At 61.8% G+C, this 16,735-nt stretch overlaps 1 protein-coding gene across 1 annotated transcript; it reads left to right on the forward strand.

The window, feature by feature from the left end:
* Positions 1 to 789: 789 nt before the first annotated feature.
* FGF3 (fibroblast growth factor 3) lies at positions 790 to 6,852 on the forward strand. The gene is made up of 3 exons (XM_008147008.3): positions 790 to 1,006; positions 3,062 to 3,165; positions 6,490 to 6,852. Exons 1-3 carry the CDS (start codon positions 790 to 792, stop codon positions 6,850 to 6,852), a joined length of 684 nt encoding a protein of 227 aa, XP_008145230.3.
* Positions 6,853 to 16,735: the final 9,883 nt, after the last annotated feature.

The following is a 16,735-nucleotide window of genomic DNA, read 5'->3' on the forward strand; positions in this document are numbered from 1 at the left end:
ACGCGCGCCCCAGCCCCCCGCCCTCCCCCGCACCGTTCTCCGCGGCCCCCTCATTATGCGCCGCCTCTAATGGGCGTTTGTCAGCGCGACTTCCCCGCAAGTTGTTTTCGCGGACATCAGTCATAGGCGGCGTCCCCATTGTGCCCGGGATTGATGGGGGACGGGAGGGGGTGACAGGGCCTGGGGCGGCCGCCTCGAGGCCTCGGTCTATAATTTTCGGAGGCATAATTGGTCTGGGGGCGGGGGCGGGGGAGGGACCTTTCAGAGCCCAGAGGGCGCAGCGGGGGCGCGGGGCGCGCGGCGAAGCGGAGCCGAGGCTCGACGGCGGTGCGCGGGGGCGAGTGTGCGCGGGCGGCGCTGGCCCGAACCCCGCGCCCGCCGGGCTCCCCACCCGCCCGGTCTCCCGCCCCTCCCGCGCCTCCGCCGGGGGACCACGTCGCCCTTTTGTTGCCGAACCGTCTTTTCTTACAGCGTTTTGCGCAGCAACGGAAATTTCACCCGATCCTGGGTGAAAATTAAAGGAGATTCATTCTCTCTCCCTCCCTCCTCCCTCCCTCCCTCTCTCCCTCTCTCTCTCCCTCTCTCTCTCCCTCTCCCCCACGACCCCCCCCCCTCTCTCACCACCCCTCCCGCTTCTCCTCTCCCCTCCCTCCCCTTGCTGCGGAGCCCGAGTCCGCAGCGCCGGGCGCGGGAGCCGGCTCCGCGCGCCCAGCCCGGCTCCGTCGCCGCCCCTTCCATGGGAGCCGCGCTCGCCTGCAGCCGCCGCCGCGGGGCGGGCGCGATGCCACGATGGGCCTGATCTGGCTCCTGCTGCTCAGCCTGCTGGAGCCCAGCTGGCCGGCGGGTCCCGGCGCGCGGCTGCGGCGCGATGCGGGCGGCCGCGGCGGCGTCTACGAGCACCTCGGCGGGGCCCCCCGGCGCCGCAAGCTCTACTGCGCCACGAAGTACCACCTCCAGCTGCACCCGAGCGGCCGCGTCAACGGCAGCCTGGAGAACAGCGCCTACAGTGAGTGGCGGGCCCGCGGGGCCGCGGCCCGGCCCCGGGGAGGAGCGGCGCGCCGCAGGGTCGGCGCTCGAAGGGTGCCGGAAAGGGACCGCTCCTCGCGGCCGGAGCCCCCCCACCCCCACCCCCGCCGCCGGGCCCGGAAGAAGGGCGTGAGGGGCGCTGGGGGTGGGGTGGGGCTCGCGACCTCCGAGGACGAGGGCGGCTGCCGTTCGCTGACCAGCTCTGTCGCCCGGCCCGCCCGCTGGTCGGAGGGGCGCGCGGGGGGCGGCCCAGGGCTCCCCGCTTGGCTGAATTCGGTGGCCCGGGCAAGTTTGAGCTCTTTGAGTTTTTCGGAGAAAATGCGCTGGACAAGACATTTCTGTCCTCTGTATGATTTTGACGACTTCTCCTCCTCCTGCCGAACCCGGGGCGCGCATCCTCCCCTCCGCCCTACGGGAGGCTCGCGGCCGCCCAGGTAGCGGGTTCCCGGGCCGCCCCTGCTGGACCATTTCCCCGGTGGAACCTGCAGCCTTCGAGCCTCCATCCTTGACCACCGAGCGGCCGCCAGGGTGGGGGCCTCGGGATCCGGGTTAGGAGCCCCGAGGGTCATCCGCCTGGGTCTGGAGGCGCTGGACCGCAGCCGGAACCCGCGGCCCGGGCTGCGCTGGAGCCGCAGCGGGCGAGGCTGCCGTGCTGGGCCCCTCGGGCCGCCGGGACCGAGCCCGTGCGGAGCCCCTCCCGCGAGGAGCGCAAAGCCACGGACTCGCCGCGGCCCGCCCGGTGGGGAGCCTGAGACCCCAGCCCGGGGCCTAGTCGGGCCGCAGTGGGGAGCGTGGGAGTGTGGCCAAGGCCTCGGGCTCCTCCGAGGCGACGCGCGCGCTCGGCCTCCTGCCGGGCGTGGGGGGCGGAGGGAGCGGTTCCGTGGATTCGGGCGGCGGCGGAAAACCGCTGCTTCCTCGGGAAAGCCGCAGCCCTGCGAGGGCGTTTTCGGGGGGACGCCTCGCCCCCGGAGCCGCGCGGTGGAGACCAACTGTCGCGTCGCCTGTCCTGTGCGCAGGGCCCCGCCACGGGGGTGCCGTGCTCGCCTCGCAGGGACACCCCAGTTCTCGCTAAGCCCAGGCTCCCCTTCCGAGTCTCAGAGCATCCAACTTCTTGGGGTACCTAAGCGGGCAGCGCTCCTGTCCGGCATCCAGGCGTGCGTTTCTCTGGTCCCAGCGCAGCCTGCACAGCGGAGCGCTCCCACTCATGGCTCCGGCGGCCCAGGGCTGCTCTGGGATCCCTGCTGGGGGCCGGGCGCGGAGCCAGGAGCTGGGCCCCCTGGAGAGGGTACCCTCTGCACCCCAGCCCCCTTGGAGCCGTTCGGGACAATGTACCCCCCACCCCCTCCCCCGCCTTTGCTGCCCCTCCCCCCAAGGAAAAGCGCTCTTGTGTCCAGAAGAGCGCTCAGGAGAGATTTAAACTTCCTTACACACCGTGGGCAGTGGGGAGCCAGCCTGGGTCCCTTTGTCAGCTCCCGGGTCTAACCCGGCCTCGGTGTCCCTCTGACCACATGGGACAGTTACTGCCGCCGGGTCCAAGGCCAGCGGGTTTAGGCGACACCCTTACTGTGCTGTCGGGATTATATGATGAACCAGCTTCACCCAAGGCCCCCGCTTTCCCACTTCGGGACCTCACGGCACTGCGGTCCAGGCAGGGGAGCTGCGTCTGCAGCCCCAGTTTGAATTCGGGCTCAGACACGTGTGTGCGTCTTGGGCAGGTCACCGGGCTCAGCAGTCCTAGGGAACCAGCTGGCAGGGTTGTTCCGCCGCCTTGGAGGCCTGGAGTCAGTGTGTAGCGATGGTAGCTTTTGTTCTCCCCCCAGGTCCCCTCTCCAGGTTTGAATTCTTCTCCTTGGAGCCTCTTCCCTGGTGCGCTCCCCTTTCACCTCCTGCCCAGTCATTTCTCTCCCCTGAACTTCCAAAGTCACCCTCCTTGGGGGGGCTGCTTCAGCTTCGGGCAAGGCTAGCGACCCTCGCCCCTCACCTCTGGGCTCCGTGGGAGGCGGTGGGAGTGCTGAGCCTTCCCAACTCCTCCCAGGCATCCTGGAGATCACGGCGGTGGAGGTGGGCATCGTGGCCATCAAGGGGCTCTTCTCCGGACGGTACCTGGCCATGAACAAGAGGGGACGGCTCTACGCATCGGTGAGTCCGATCACCCCCGGCGGGGGGGGGGGGCGGGGTGGGTCCGGAGGGAGCTGCCGTCCACTGGTGTGGAGGCCAGTTCTCCCCAAAGGTGGAAGGCTGAGCTGCTAGCTCTTCGGAGGGAGCCCAGAGGAAGGGAGACGGGACCCATGTCCCAGGCACACCTGCTGGGACCCCGTCTGTCCACCGCCTGGGACTCTGGGCCTCGGCGTGCCCTCCCCAAGGGCGGGGGCGGGGGGTACATGGAGTAAAGTACATGGAACTAGGAGATTTGCTCCCTCCAACTAGTCATTACATGCAATTCGGCCCATACCTTCTTGGGCAATGAGAGGTTTTCCGTCCACACGTCACCTAGGCGACGCAGCCCCAGGGCCATCTCCCTGCAGTTGTCTCCCTCCATCGGCGGCGCTTGCAAGGGAAACACACCACCACTTCCTGCCCCTTCCGCAGTCAGGCAAAGCGCCGTCCAGAAGGATGGCAGGAAAACCCGCCTGTAGGCCGGTTATTTCATCGCACATGTGCCCCTGTTCTGCCGAGGGAAAGGCAGAAGCCGGGACGCTCTGGCCCAGCGGGCGCGGGCTAGAGGCGTGTCTGGGAGGAGGTCCTGTGGTGCCCCGCCCTTCTCACACAGCAGCTGCGGTTTACAGGACATGCCCCTGGCCCGGCTGCGTTTTCCCTGAGGGAGTGCGGCTAACCGGGCCCTTGGGCACGGTGCCCCTGGTGAGTGGGACTGACTTTCTGTTCTTGAAAGGACTCAGACCTGCACCTTACAGAGCGGGGACGCCAGGGAGGAGGTCTCGCTGGCCTGCAGTGATGGTGCAGGTCTGACCTCTGAGGGCCTCCGTCCACGCTGGTGACATCCACGGAGTGGGGCAGGGAAGACTGAGCTGAGAGGGGAACCCTAAGGCTACTGCCGTCTCTTTCGAGGGCAACCCAGGCCCTGGGGCTTTGGGGGCCGAACCAAGCCTGGCCTGAGTGATCCCAGTGGGTCAGAGCCCACTGTGGCTTCTGTCCGCACGTGTCATGGCGTCGGCTTTGGGAGAGGAGGAAGAGAGGGTCGCCTCGTGGGCACAGCCGGGAGGTCCAGTGGAAGCGGGCGGGGCTTTGCAGAGCACCGGCAGGAGAGGTCTCGCCGTCCTGCAGAAACCTGGGGGGAGGCAGCCAGGTGCCGCCCTGGGACCGCCACCGCGTGTCCCCATCCTAGGCGCCGCCAGCTAGCCCGCGGTGCTGTTCCCACCGCCCTGCCTGTCTGTCCGGGTCCCCTCGTCGTTGCCATCAGCCGGCCGGTCACCTCCCCAGGCCAGCTCAGCCACGTCCCTGGCTCAGCGGCCACTGCGCCCCGACAGCTCCCAATCCCAGCCCTGACTCCCTCTGAGTTAGAGGTCTCCCCGGAAGCCCTGGTGGCTCAGAGGCCCCGGCAGAGGGCAGCACACCCCAGCTGGACACCGCAGCTCCCCTAACTCCCCTACGAGCCACCCTCTCAAGCCCAGTATCGGCTGGGAGTCATGGGGGATGCCTTTCTCTCTCAGCCCCGCCTCCAGTCCCCTCCAAGTCCTAGACGAGACCTCCTGACCTCTCTCTTCCATCCATCCCCCTCTCCTCCCCTGCCTGTGCCACTGCCCTCATGTCTCAGGCCCTCATCACCTCCCACCTGGACCATCACAACCTTGGGACGGGGCGACTGGCCTCCAGCCTCGCCCCCTCTTCCAGTCCTCTGTCCATCTACCCATCTATTCGTCTGTCCACATCCACCCACTTAACCTATCCATTCATCCATTCATCTGCCTGCCCCCCCTCCCCGCTCCCTCCATCTAGCATTCATCCCTTCACGCACAGGCACTTGCCGTAGGTCACACTGTCCGGTCCTGCTGAGGGTCTTTCTGCAATGCAGCTGCACTCACGCAGCTGTACAGTGTGGAGGTTGTCATTGAGCTTCTGAGCCCTGAGCCCCCACTTGTAGGTGGAAGAACAGCGGGGCTGGGCTTATGGGGAGAGGTGCCCTCCCTCTCCCCCCCGCCCCGATTCAGCCACACCGCTCTACCCCCTCCCCCCCATCTCCAAGCCATTGGGAAAGAGGCGTTGATGCTTAAACATCTTGCTTCCCAAGTCCTTCTGGCCCCCACCAGCCCGTGGCCCCTGAGAATGGGCTTGCGGGTCACCTGCTCTCAGAGGTAGACCCCAAGGCTCTCTTGCTCCTGCTGAGTGGCCAGTCTCAGGGGAGAGGCCAGGTCCTTCTGCCCACCTTTGCCTACCCCCAGCCCTGCCCCTTGGCACAGTTCAGGGAGGGAAGCCCTGGTGGGGGGGGGGGGGTGGCCCTTCGCACGCCCACCCGCCTGCAGGTGGGACGGAAGCCTCCACTGAGGCAGCATGAGGCACACACACACCCCTTCCCCCGACCTGGGAGACCCCGCAAGGTGCCCTGGGGGACACTGGTGATGGCTCCTTCAATCCCGAGTTTTCCCCTCCGACCCTCCAGATGCCTGCCTCCCAGAGGGCAGGGACTCCCACCCCACACCCCCACCCTGTCCCACGCTGACGTGGGTCCATGCACCCCGCTGACAAAGTCAACCTCCTTCCCACCCCTGCTGTTGGGGCAGCGCCTCCACGCCGCCCTGAGAGCAGCACCTGCCCCTGCGAGCAGGAGCGTGACCCCGCTGGGCTCCTGGCTTCCGCTCCAAGCATGTCGTCCCTCCTTCCACCTGTGGGGCAGGGACAGAGGCCAAGCCCGCGGCTTTCTGAGGCCCAGGCCCAGGGCTGGGGTCCAGGCTCAGCCTTGAAGGGGAAACCTGGCTCTGCTCCCTTCCCTTCCCGTCTCAAGGTGCTCTTCCTTCTTTCTCATTCATGCTGTTCCTTCTGGGGCGCCCTCCCCTTCCCCGGTCCAGAGGGTCAGTCCTGCTCACATCCATGCTGCCAGCAGACAGTTAGGGCGGCTGGGTCGGGCAGGCCCTGTCCCTGCTGGCCCTGTGCTGGGGACACCCTCCAGGGTTTGTACCGTGGAGGCCGTGGGAGGCTGGGGCCCAGGAGGGGAGACAGGGAGAGCCCCTCCTCCCAAGGTGCTCAGGAAACCTTGGCCGAGGAAGAGGCCCTGAGCCGATCCCGAAGGCCACGTTCACCAGACACAGGTGGGAGGAAGGGCACGCCGGGCGGAGGGCACAGCCTCGGCAAAGGTGTGGAGGGCCACCGTGCGCGGGCCTGGGCAGGCTAAGCGGCCAGATTTGGCAGGAGCCGACGGGGGAGGGAGGCATTGCGAAGAAGAAGAAGCTGTCCCTGGGACCCTGACCCCGTCCCGGGCCGCTGACCCAGGCATCTTGCCCAAACCCGCAGGAGAACTACAACGCGGAGTGCGAGTTTGTGGAGCGGATCCACGAGCTGGGCTATAACACGTACGCCTCCCGGCTCTACCGGACGGTGCCCAGCGGGCCGGGGGCCCGGCGCCAGCCCAGCGCCGAGAGACTGTGGTATGTGTCGGTCAACGGCAAGGGCCGGCCCCGCAGGGGCTTCAAGACGCGCCGCACACAGAAGTCCTCACTGTTCCTGCCCCGCGTGCTGGACCACAAGGACCACGAGATGGTGCGGCTGCTCCAGAGCGGGGCCGGGCTGCACGGTGGCCTGCCGAGGCCTCCCGGCAAGGGCACCCAGCCCCCGCGGCGGCGGCAGCGGCAGAGGAGCCGGGGAGGCCTCGCTTAGCTGCCGGGCGGGCGGAGTGGAGGCCCCACGGCTGGGCGCCAAGCTCACGGCCGGCCCGGCCCGGCAGGTGTGGACCAGCCAGTGGCTGAGCGTCTGCCGTCCATCGTCGTTGGCCATCCCGGCCGGGCAGGTTTCCGTAAGTGATTGTCCCCGCTCCTGCTGAGCCTCTCAAACAAGCGCCCGTCCAGTTGGGGCGATGGGGCCGAGCCGGGACTCAGAAGAGGAACTGCTGTGAAGAAGACACTCGTGGGTCTGTGCTGACCAGGGGCCCCCACCCACCAGGGGCCCCCACCGGCCGGGAAGACCAGCTGTGGGATCAGGCGGGGGGATGTGTAATTGGAACATTAAAGTATTTTATTCTACCTGTTATTTAATAGGTTACAAGGCAGTTTTTGCATGAACATGTTTGCTTGTGACGACGGCAGGGTCCGTGCCGAGTCGCTGCATAAGGTGTGAGATTGTGCTGAGCAACTGGGCTCGAGATGCACTCAGTCCCCTGGCCCTGAGAGCTGTTAGACCTAAAAGGCACAAGATGGATGGACAGAAAGGTTAACGCACCTGGGAAGCCTGTGTGTGGGCACGTGTCCGTGAACTCGGTGACTGTCTGCAGACATCCGTGTGTGCACGCACGAGGGTACGTGTGTCTGTGTGATCCTGGTTGTATGTGAATGTATTGTGCATGCATGTGAGAAAGAGAAAGAGGGGTGTGCTTTGTTTAAAATCCCAATAAAACCCTCCGTAGCAAGGACAGCTGTGAGCGCCTGCGCAGTCAGGTGCGCTCCAGGACGCTCCTCGAAACCTCCCCGGGCCTCGATCGTTTCTGTCTTTGCCTAGAGAGGCAGCAGCTGCTGGAGTCCTGCAGGCGTGTGCGCGCCCAGGTGCATAGCAGTGCTGTTCCCAAGAATCAGACCAAGTCCACCCGTGGGTGAATGGATGAGCACAATGTGGTCCGTGCACACAATGGCACGTTACCCAGCCTTAAAAAGGAAGGGAACGCGGACCTGCTGCAAGGTGGATGAACCGTGAGGACATTTGACGTGAAATAAGCCAGTCACGAAGGGCAAATCCTGTCTGAGTCCACTCATAGGAGGTCCCTGGAGGAGTCAAGTTCATAGACAGGGGCTGAGGCAGGGGAGGGGAGCGTGTGTTCAATGGGGACGGAGTGTCCGTTTGGGAAGATGGAGAAGTCCGGAGACGGGTGGTGGTGACTGATGGTTGCACAACAAAAAAAAAACCACTGTAACATCTCGATTCCGCGAGTCGAGTGCCTTCTGCATAGAAGTAGTGAGATCGAAGGGTCAAAGGTGCTCAATAAACAGTGCTGAATAAAAAAAAAAAAAAAAAACAGAGCCCCTCAGGACTGGCCAGCCGCCACCCCTGTCTTCGCAGAGCTGACGAGGACAGGCGGCCAGGAGGGCCACCCTGCTCGCCCTGACCTGGTCCACTCCCCACCTGTCCCCCGGAAAGGGCGGCCCCGCCTGTGTGAAGCCAGGACCCAGGGCCCAGCCCCGGAGCCCCAGCCCGGGCGGCCCTCTGATGAGGAAGGAAGACCGGCCTGGGTGACGGGGCTTCAGCTGCTCTGCGAGGGCCTTTGAACCCCTCAGCGGGTTCAGAGGCCTCCTGCCTCCCTGGGGCCTGAAGGACCCGGAAAGATGAGCAAGCAGGTCTATAATTAGCGCCCACCCATTGGAGGGTGACCTTGCCGGGGTCGCATTCCAGGGCCGAGCCAGATATAGTGCCTGGGGCTGACCCCGTCCCCCGCTCAGGCTGCAACAGCTGGACGACCAGGGCGGCCCACACGGAGCCCGAGCCCCCCGCCAGGCTGCGGTCCACACCTCGGAACCGGATCTGGGGAGCGGGGCTGCCTGGTGGGAAGAGAGGCAGCCCAGTGCTGGACTCAGACACAGCCTCGGCCACCTCTGTTCTGTCACAATTGATCGCGAGAGCCCAGGACCGGCCTCTGTCTCTCCTCAGCCTCAGTTTCCCCATCTGTCAATGGGTTCCCGCAGTGGTCGCCAGGATCCGCTGAGAGACTCAGTCATGGAATGGTCCATAAGAATAGCTTTACAGCCCGGAGTGGACGGGGGGAGGGCAGGCATTGCTCTTCCCAGAAAGGTCTGGGACGTGCCACGGAGCAGTGTGCACCCCAAGGTCCCTGTCCGGCGGTGCTCTCACCTGAGGAGCTCAGAGGTGGAGTGAGCGGAAAGTCATGGGGGCACACAGGGCGCACCGAAGGCACGCTGGGAATTTCTCAGAAATCGCATGCCTTGGGAAGGTTATTTTCAAGTTAGATATTTCAAAAATTCATGTATTGTCATTGATAAAATAAATACATTTATCTGCTTTTTGTACAATTCAGGAGAATGGCACTGTAATTCCCCATCCATCCATCCATCCATCCATCCATCCATCTCTATCATCTATCCATCCACTCAACCATCTATCCATCTATCCATCCATCCATCCATCCATCCATCATCCATCCATCTCTATCATCTATCCATCCACTCAACCATCTATCCATCCATCCATCCATCCATCCATCCATCCATCCATCATCCATCCATCTCTATCATCTATCCATCCACTCAACCATCTATCCATCTATCCATCCATCCATCCATCCATCCATCCATCCATCCATCCATCTCTATCATCTATCCATCCACTCAACCATCTATCCATCTACCCATCCATCCATCCATCCATCCATCCATCCATCCATCTCTATCATCTATCCATCCACTCAACCATCTATCCATCTATCATCCATCCATCCATCCATCCATCCATCCATCCATCCATCATCCATCCATCTCTATCATCTATCCATCCACTCAACCATCTATCCATCCATCCATCCATCCATTCATCCATCCATCCATCATCCATCCATCTCTATCATCTATCCATCCACTCAACCATCTATCCATCTACCCATCCATCCATCCATCTGTCCATCCATCCATCTATCCATCTATCGTCCACCCACCCAGCCATCCTCTACCCTCTACCAGACCTTCTGCTGGGCAGGTGGCTGCACAGGTAAAGCAGCTTAGCCTTGCCTCTGAGGAGCTCGCAGCCTCCGGGGGCACAGCTCTAAAAGCGTAGGTTGGGAGCAATGACCTGGAGAAATTCAGGAAAAACTAGGCCAGCTCCCTGTTAATGAGGACAAAGGGGACATCGGCAGTCAAGACCCTGACCTTTATTTTATTTTAAAAATACATTTGTATTGCTATCAGAGGGGAAGGCAGAGAGAGAGAGAGGAAGAGAGAGAGAGAGAGAGATAGAAACATCAATGCTGAGAGAGAATCGTTGATCAGCTGCCTCCTATACAACCCCTACTGGTGATCGAAGCCGAAACCTGGGCATGTGCCCTGACTGGGAATCAGACCATGACTTCCTGGTTCCCTGGTTGATAGGTTGACGCTCAACCACTGAGCCACACTGGCTGGGCTCAAGACCCTGTTCTTGAGAACCAGTGCCTGTGGCCAGCCAGCCCCCATCCCGATGACAATCTGACAACATCCTCATCTGCATTCAGAGCCGACCTGGGACATGGGACGGGCCAGACTGAAGGGCTGGGGACAGGGTGAGGGGAGATGGGGCAGAGAAAGAACTGGCTTCGAGGTGAGAGGTGTTTAGGATCACAGGCCTTGGAGTTGGGGTCTCCGTCAGGCTGGCGCAGGCTTGATGGCCCCTCGCCCACCATGCCCTCAGAGAGCAGAGCACCTCGCCAGGCCAGGCCGCCCAGACCCAGCGAGATGGACCTCCTGGGCTCTCCCAGGAAGACAGGGCCCTTCCTGAGCCCCTGGGGCCGCTGGCTGAGTATGTGAAGAGGAGGGACTGTCAGGGAACCCTGCCCTGGCTGTTTGGTCCTTAGGATGGGGGTTCCTGTTTCTTTACAAGACCTTCCTCTCTGACCTCCTTCCTCCATGCATCTCACCCCAAGTTCATGTGAACGCTCCGATTCTTGTCTCCGGAGAGCAGGCAGGCCCTCCAAGCACCTGGCCAGCCTCAGTGATTTTTCCAGGAGTGGCCTCTCCGCCAGGCACCCCTGCCTCCCCCTCCCAAGCCCTGCTCTGCCCCAGGACCTCTGCACATGCCCCTCCTGGGCCATTCTGCCCTCTACTCGTCACCGGGCCTCCGCTTCTCCACCTCCACTTCTCGGTGCCCCTCCTCAGAGAGACCTGTGACCGTCCTATCAAAATCGGGTCCCCTCTATTTTTCCTCACCATGCCTTGTTATTTTGTTCGCAGATCCCTACACGATCTATAATTATCTGGTTAATTGTACAGTCCCTGCAGGTCCCCACCTATCACCCTCCTTGGGGCGGGGGGAGGCACCTGGCCTATTTACCCTCCAAACCACATCTGCCTTGGGTGGAGGGTTGCTCATAGAGGCAGGCCCTCCTCGAACTCCGGGCCCACTCCCCTGGGGCAAAAATGGGCACTGTGGTGGGAAGCTCCGGGGTCCACGTGCACTGGACCGCGAGGGCCCCGGGATGTGGGCAGATGCATGGAGGGCATCTGCGACTTTCTGCCATTACCTTTTACAGGTGAGAAAGCAGGCTCAGAGAGACTAAACCGTTTTCTTAAGGTCTCACAGCCAACGAGGGGCATGTCAGGGTTGGTCCCAAGGTCACTCGGGCTCCAACACTTGCACCACCACCCTCCATGGTACCCAGGACAGGCGGGACATGGGGACGGGGGAGGGGGAGGCCCACACAATGGTGCAGCCGTTTCGGGAAACGGTCTGGCAGTTTTGCAAAATGTTACCCAGCAATGCCACGCCTGGGCATATGCCCACGAGAACGGAAACCATGTCCACGCAGAAACCTGCGCACACGTGCTCATGGCAGCCGTGCACAGCGGCCCGAGGGTGAAGACAACTGTCCATCAACCGGCGAGCAGCGCAGCAGCGGGCTCCCTCCATGCAACACAACATTCCTCGGCCACAAGCGTGCAGGCGTGCCAGTGCATCCTGCAGCACGGTGAACCCTGAAAGCATGATGCTGATGGAAGCACGTCCGGCACCAAAGGCCTCATGCTTAATGACTCCGTTTCCATAAAACGTCCAGAATTGGGAAATCCGTGGAGACAGAAAGGGTCTGACGGCTGCCAGGGGCTGCAGGGAGACTGACAGTGGCGACGGGGCTCCTCTTTGGGGGGATGAGAATGTTCTAACACTGATATGATGCTGCTGTATGAGGCTCTGAATTTAAACCCAATGAGTTGTACACCCTCAGTGGGTGAACTGTATGGTCGGAAGATTATATCTCAATGCGTGTCCTTGTCACAGCCATGTCTGAAAGTCTTTCTTTGGGTGTGAAACTGGTCGCACTTCTCCCCTCCCCTCTCCTCCTTCCCCCCTCCCACCCCATCCCCAGGCTTTGGGGACACGTGGGAGACAGGAGGTGGGGGCTGGGTCGTCCCAAAGGGTCTGGAAGGGAACCCCTGCCTGCAATACCCAGTCCTACCAGCAGATGGCAGTGACCTCAGGGACAAGCCCCAGGTGGACCTCGCTGACTGAGGACCTGGTCTTCCCAATCCAGGTGGGTGGTGGGTGGTGGCATGCTCACAGCGCCTGCTGGGTCACCTTGGGCCAGGCAGGTGGAGAGGAGCCGGCCATCAGTTCAGGACTGACTAAACCTGAGGGGACAGGACCATGACGACCACCCCAACCTTCCCGCCTAGGGTGCCGCATGGAGGGCAGAGGGCTCTCTCCCAGGCACAGGGGCCGGTGCGTGGCAAGGCCTGGGTATGCAGCAGGCTCCCGCTCTCGCTGATGGGCCAGGAGACGAAGAGCTGCTTCCCCTGCTGAGAACGTGTTTATCTGTGACAGTGAGGATGGGAGGGGAAGGGGAAGACGAGAAATGGGTTGGGCCCTTGCCCAGCTCGCACCCGGCCACCGTGACCACTCTCCCCCTCAGCAACCTGGGTTGGGTTCCAATCCCCCCGTGTGATCGATGAGGACCCAGGGCTCAGAGAAGGAAGGCATCTTGTCCAAGGTCACACAGCTTCCGAGGAGTGGAGCCCACATTCAGACCCAGCCACCTGGCTCTGGGGCCCTGCTGGCCTTGGGCTCAGGTTGTCTTAAGGGGGAGATCGCATCATGGTTTGGTCTCAGGGCCCTTGATTTAAACCCGTGGTTCTCACAATGTGCTAACCTGACCTGGGACTGGGCTAAAAGTGTGTTCCCGGGCCCCCCTGCACATCTGCCGAACCAGAACCCCCAGGGGGAAGGGCCCAGCCATCTGTGCGCTAACAAGCCCTCCAGGTGAGCCCATGCATGAACATTTTGAGCCCTGCCTTAAAGGGACATCCTCCTAAGTGACTCACACTAAGTTAGCACATAATGCACTTTGCTTTTCACCCATCATCACTCTGGATTCTCCCAGTCCCTCTGCAAGCCTGGCCATTATGATCCCCATTTTGCAGATGGGGAGACTGAGGCTCAGGTCCCTTGTGGTAAGGCATGAGCAGGGGGCACAGGGAGGGTCCTGGCACTGACAGTGGTGCTTCCCCCCTAACAGGGGTCACCTCCTTCCTCTTCAACCAGGACCGCAATCCCAGCCTCATCCTCTCAGCAGCGCCTCCTACAGGACCCCAGGCTCCCAGAAGCCGACCTGGCCCTTCCCTTCTCGCCCGAGTGTCTCACAGGGTTCTCTGTGAGGGGGTGGCACACAAATGGGCACCTCCTACTAAGCCCCGGCACCCATCTACTCACAAGCACATCAGCAAGTACCGTGACGCGATACCCGCATGAGAGGGAGAATGTGTGTATGAAGCGGGCTCATGCTGACAGTGGCCGTCACTGGGACTTCTAGGAAAGCCGGCAGGACCCTGTGAGATGCCGGGGCCTTGGGGAGAAGCCACTCAGCCACTCATGGAGACATGGTCGGCCCTGGAGGTCATCAGAGGCACGGGAATCAAAACCCACAATCAAAACTCATCAAAACAGGGCAAGCGGGAGAAACTGTCACAGCAAGCGGAGCCTCAGGGGACAGGACAGCTAAATGTGGTTCCGATGGGGTCTTGGCACAGGGTGAACACGAAAAGGGACAGTCGCCCTAAAGTAAGGAAATCTGCTTAAAGCACAGCCATTGGTTCACAATAATATAGGCTCACTGGTTGGAACAAATGTCCCACGCTCATGCAAGGTGTTACTAACAGGGGAGAGGGAGTGTGGGGTACACATGACTCTGTACTATTCCGTAACTTCTCTGTAAATCTAAAACCATGATAACATGAAGAGTTTACTCATGGCCCTAGCCGGTTTGGCTCAGTGGATAGAGCATCAGCTTGCAGACTGAAGGGTCCTGGGTTCAATTCTGGTCAAGGACACGTGCCCGGGTTGTGGGCTCGATCCCCATTGGGGAGCGTGCAGCTGATCCATGATTCTCTCTCATCGTTGATGTTTCTATCTCTGTCTCCCTCTCTCTTCCTCTCTGAAACCAATAAAAATATATTTTTTAAAAGAGTTTATTAATGAATGAAATCCAAGCCCGGTATCATTGCTTGCCTCTCAGATTCGTACTGCAGGAAAGGAACAAAACAAAACGCCAGCTGCCCCAGAGCTGGTGAGGACGTGGTTAAATGGACAGCCCCAGCGTATTGCTGTCAGCACACACTGGCCGGTTTACGGCCCGAACTCTTGGCCTGAATGCAGAGGGTCTGCTCCTGAAGGCCAACCACATCCCAAATACACAAACCAGTGTTTATGCACAAAGATGTCCCTCGCCGCGTTGTTTATAATGGGAAGGGAAAACCCGGAGGCCACCTAACGTTGGAGACAGAGCCGAGTGGTTAAGTAAACCTCAGAAGTCACGCCAGCTCCAAAGGCCACGTGACGGTGTGGGAAAATGGCGGGGTGTGCTTCCTCAATGAAAACAAAAATTGTCTTTTTGCAAATGATTCATTCATTCATCTGTTCGTTCAGCAAATGAATATTCATTGAGGGCTTGCCCCTGCACTTAGGAGCTGCTGTTGTGCCCGGGGGCAGGGTGCAGAAGGAGGTGCCCACATGGGACCCTGGGGCTGGGTAGGGGCTTCTAATGCCAACGGGGGCGGGGGCCGGGGCGCTGGACAGCTTCCGAAATGGGCTGCCTCTGAGCCGACCTCCGCCTCACAGAGAAGGTGCCATGTGCTTTGCAGGGGAGCACAGAGGAGAGGAAGTCCTACAAGCCAGGCCGGCCGGCCCTTCGGTGGGGACAGTGCAGGGAAACCAGGTCTGGAGGCCCAGCCGAGGCCAGCGGAGCTCTTCCGTGGGGCGCGGGGAGCCGGGGAGGGTTACAGAGGCCACGGCCAGATCAGATTGCTTCCCTGCGTCTCTCAGGAGCCACCGCCTGGGCCCAGGCCCCCGGCCCTCCCTCCCGCATTGTGGCGGGCCCACTCACCGTGACCGCGCCCTGGGCCAGAGGAAGTGGCCCCTCCCCTCGGGGCCTATCGAGGCCTCCATCTCAGGGGGCCTTACTGCTGCCGGATTCCTGGCCTGGGTGAGCGAGATGGACAGAGGCCGGGCCCCTCCCGAGTGCCGCGGTCACTGCTTCTGGTGTATCCACTTCCCCTGCCCCCTGGGACCACAAGGGCCCGTGAGAATCCAAACATCCCGGGGCTGCCTGGACAGCCGTCCGCGGCCCAGCCCTGGGTTCTGGGAAGCAGCGTCACACAGCGAGGGGGCCTGGGGCCTGACCGAGGACGGCAAGACGCCAGCTCCCCCTGCCACAGAGCTTCGGAGCTTCGCGCTGAAGAGGACCCCGGGCCCTGCCACCAGCAAACGCCACGCCGTGCCCCAAAGTGCCCGGCGAGGGGATCAGACCACCAGCCACCCTTCCACAGGGGTCTTGCCTTCCTCGCCCAGGTTCTGTGGGACCCCCACCACGAGGGCTGGAGGAGCTGGAGGCTCAGAGAGGGTGCTTGACTTGCCCTTGGTCACACAGCAAGGGATTAGCAGGGCGGAGCTTTCCAGAGGTCTCCCATTAGTTTGCTCACATGCCCTCTCGGCCACAGTCGGCTGAGTTTGTTCGAAAGCTAGCCTGGATCCATGGCCCTTGTCAGGGCAACTGGATGTTTTTAAAAGAGTTTATTAATGAATGAAATCAAAGTCGGGTATCATTGCTGGCCTCTCATTAAGCAAGCTGCAAAACACACCGACAGAACACGATGCAAAATGAAGCTGGTGCGCCCACGAAAAGGAAAGATTCGGCCAAGAGGACTCACTGAAAAGTAATGCCGTCAGATTAGGGATGGGCGGGCCCCAGGAGCCCCCGAGGGAAAGTTCACGTAGGAGTCGGAGCTCCCATTTCTCGGTGACATCTGACAGTGGTTTGCCCTCCACTCACTAGAGGGTGGCGCCTGGTTCCGGGGTCCCTCTCTGAGGTTGGGTCATTTACACAGTCTGAGGGGATGTCTGTTATGTTGATGGCACACTGCCCGATTTCCAGGAGGATTCGCAAGGCCACCTCGGCTCCTTGGATGGCATGGGATCATCCCGGTGTGCATAGGACTGACCGCATTGCCTCCGTTTCCTCCTCTGCCCCCAGGACCTGTGAGGTCTACATGAGACAAGCGAACGCCCGTGGGGTGTGTCCGTGGCAACCGCGATGGGGACCTGTGCCTGTTGTTCCTGGGGCTACAGAGGCAGAATGGCCGCCCACGCAGATTCGGGGAGGCTGGCGTGGGCAGGGGTGAAATGAGGCCACGTGACCGCTCTGTCCGCCACGGCCCTGCACACCCGTGGGCTCCCGCCTGTTCCTGGACGTGGAGTTTTCCAGGTGCGCAGCCACACCTGGCCTTTATAGGGACCAAGGCTGGGCGGCCTCACAGGCTACACATCCCTTACCGGCTCCTTCCAGCTCCTCCGAGGCAGCAAGGTCTAGATG

This window comes from Eptesicus fuscus, chromosome 13, assembly GCF_027574615.1.
Source record: "Eptesicus fuscus isolate TK198812 chromosome 13, DD_ASM_mEF_20220401, whole genome shotgun sequence".
In the NCBI taxonomy this organism is placed as follows: domain Eukaryota; kingdom Metazoa; phylum Chordata; class Mammalia; order Chiroptera; family Vespertilionidae; genus Eptesicus; species Eptesicus fuscus.

Coding starts and splice junctions, on each gene's coding strand:
- FGF3 (XM_008147008.3), top strand. CDS start 790: ATGGGCCTGATCTGGCTCCTGCTGCTCAGCCTGCTGGAGCCCAGCTGG. Junction 1,007..3,061: donor CCTGGAGAACAGCGCCTACA/GTGAGTGGCGGG, acceptor AACTCCTCCCAG/GCATCCTGGAGATCACGGCG. Junction 3,166..6,489: donor GGGGACGGCTCTACGCATCG/GTGAGTCCGATC, acceptor CCAAACCCGCAG/GAGAACTACAACGCGGAGTG.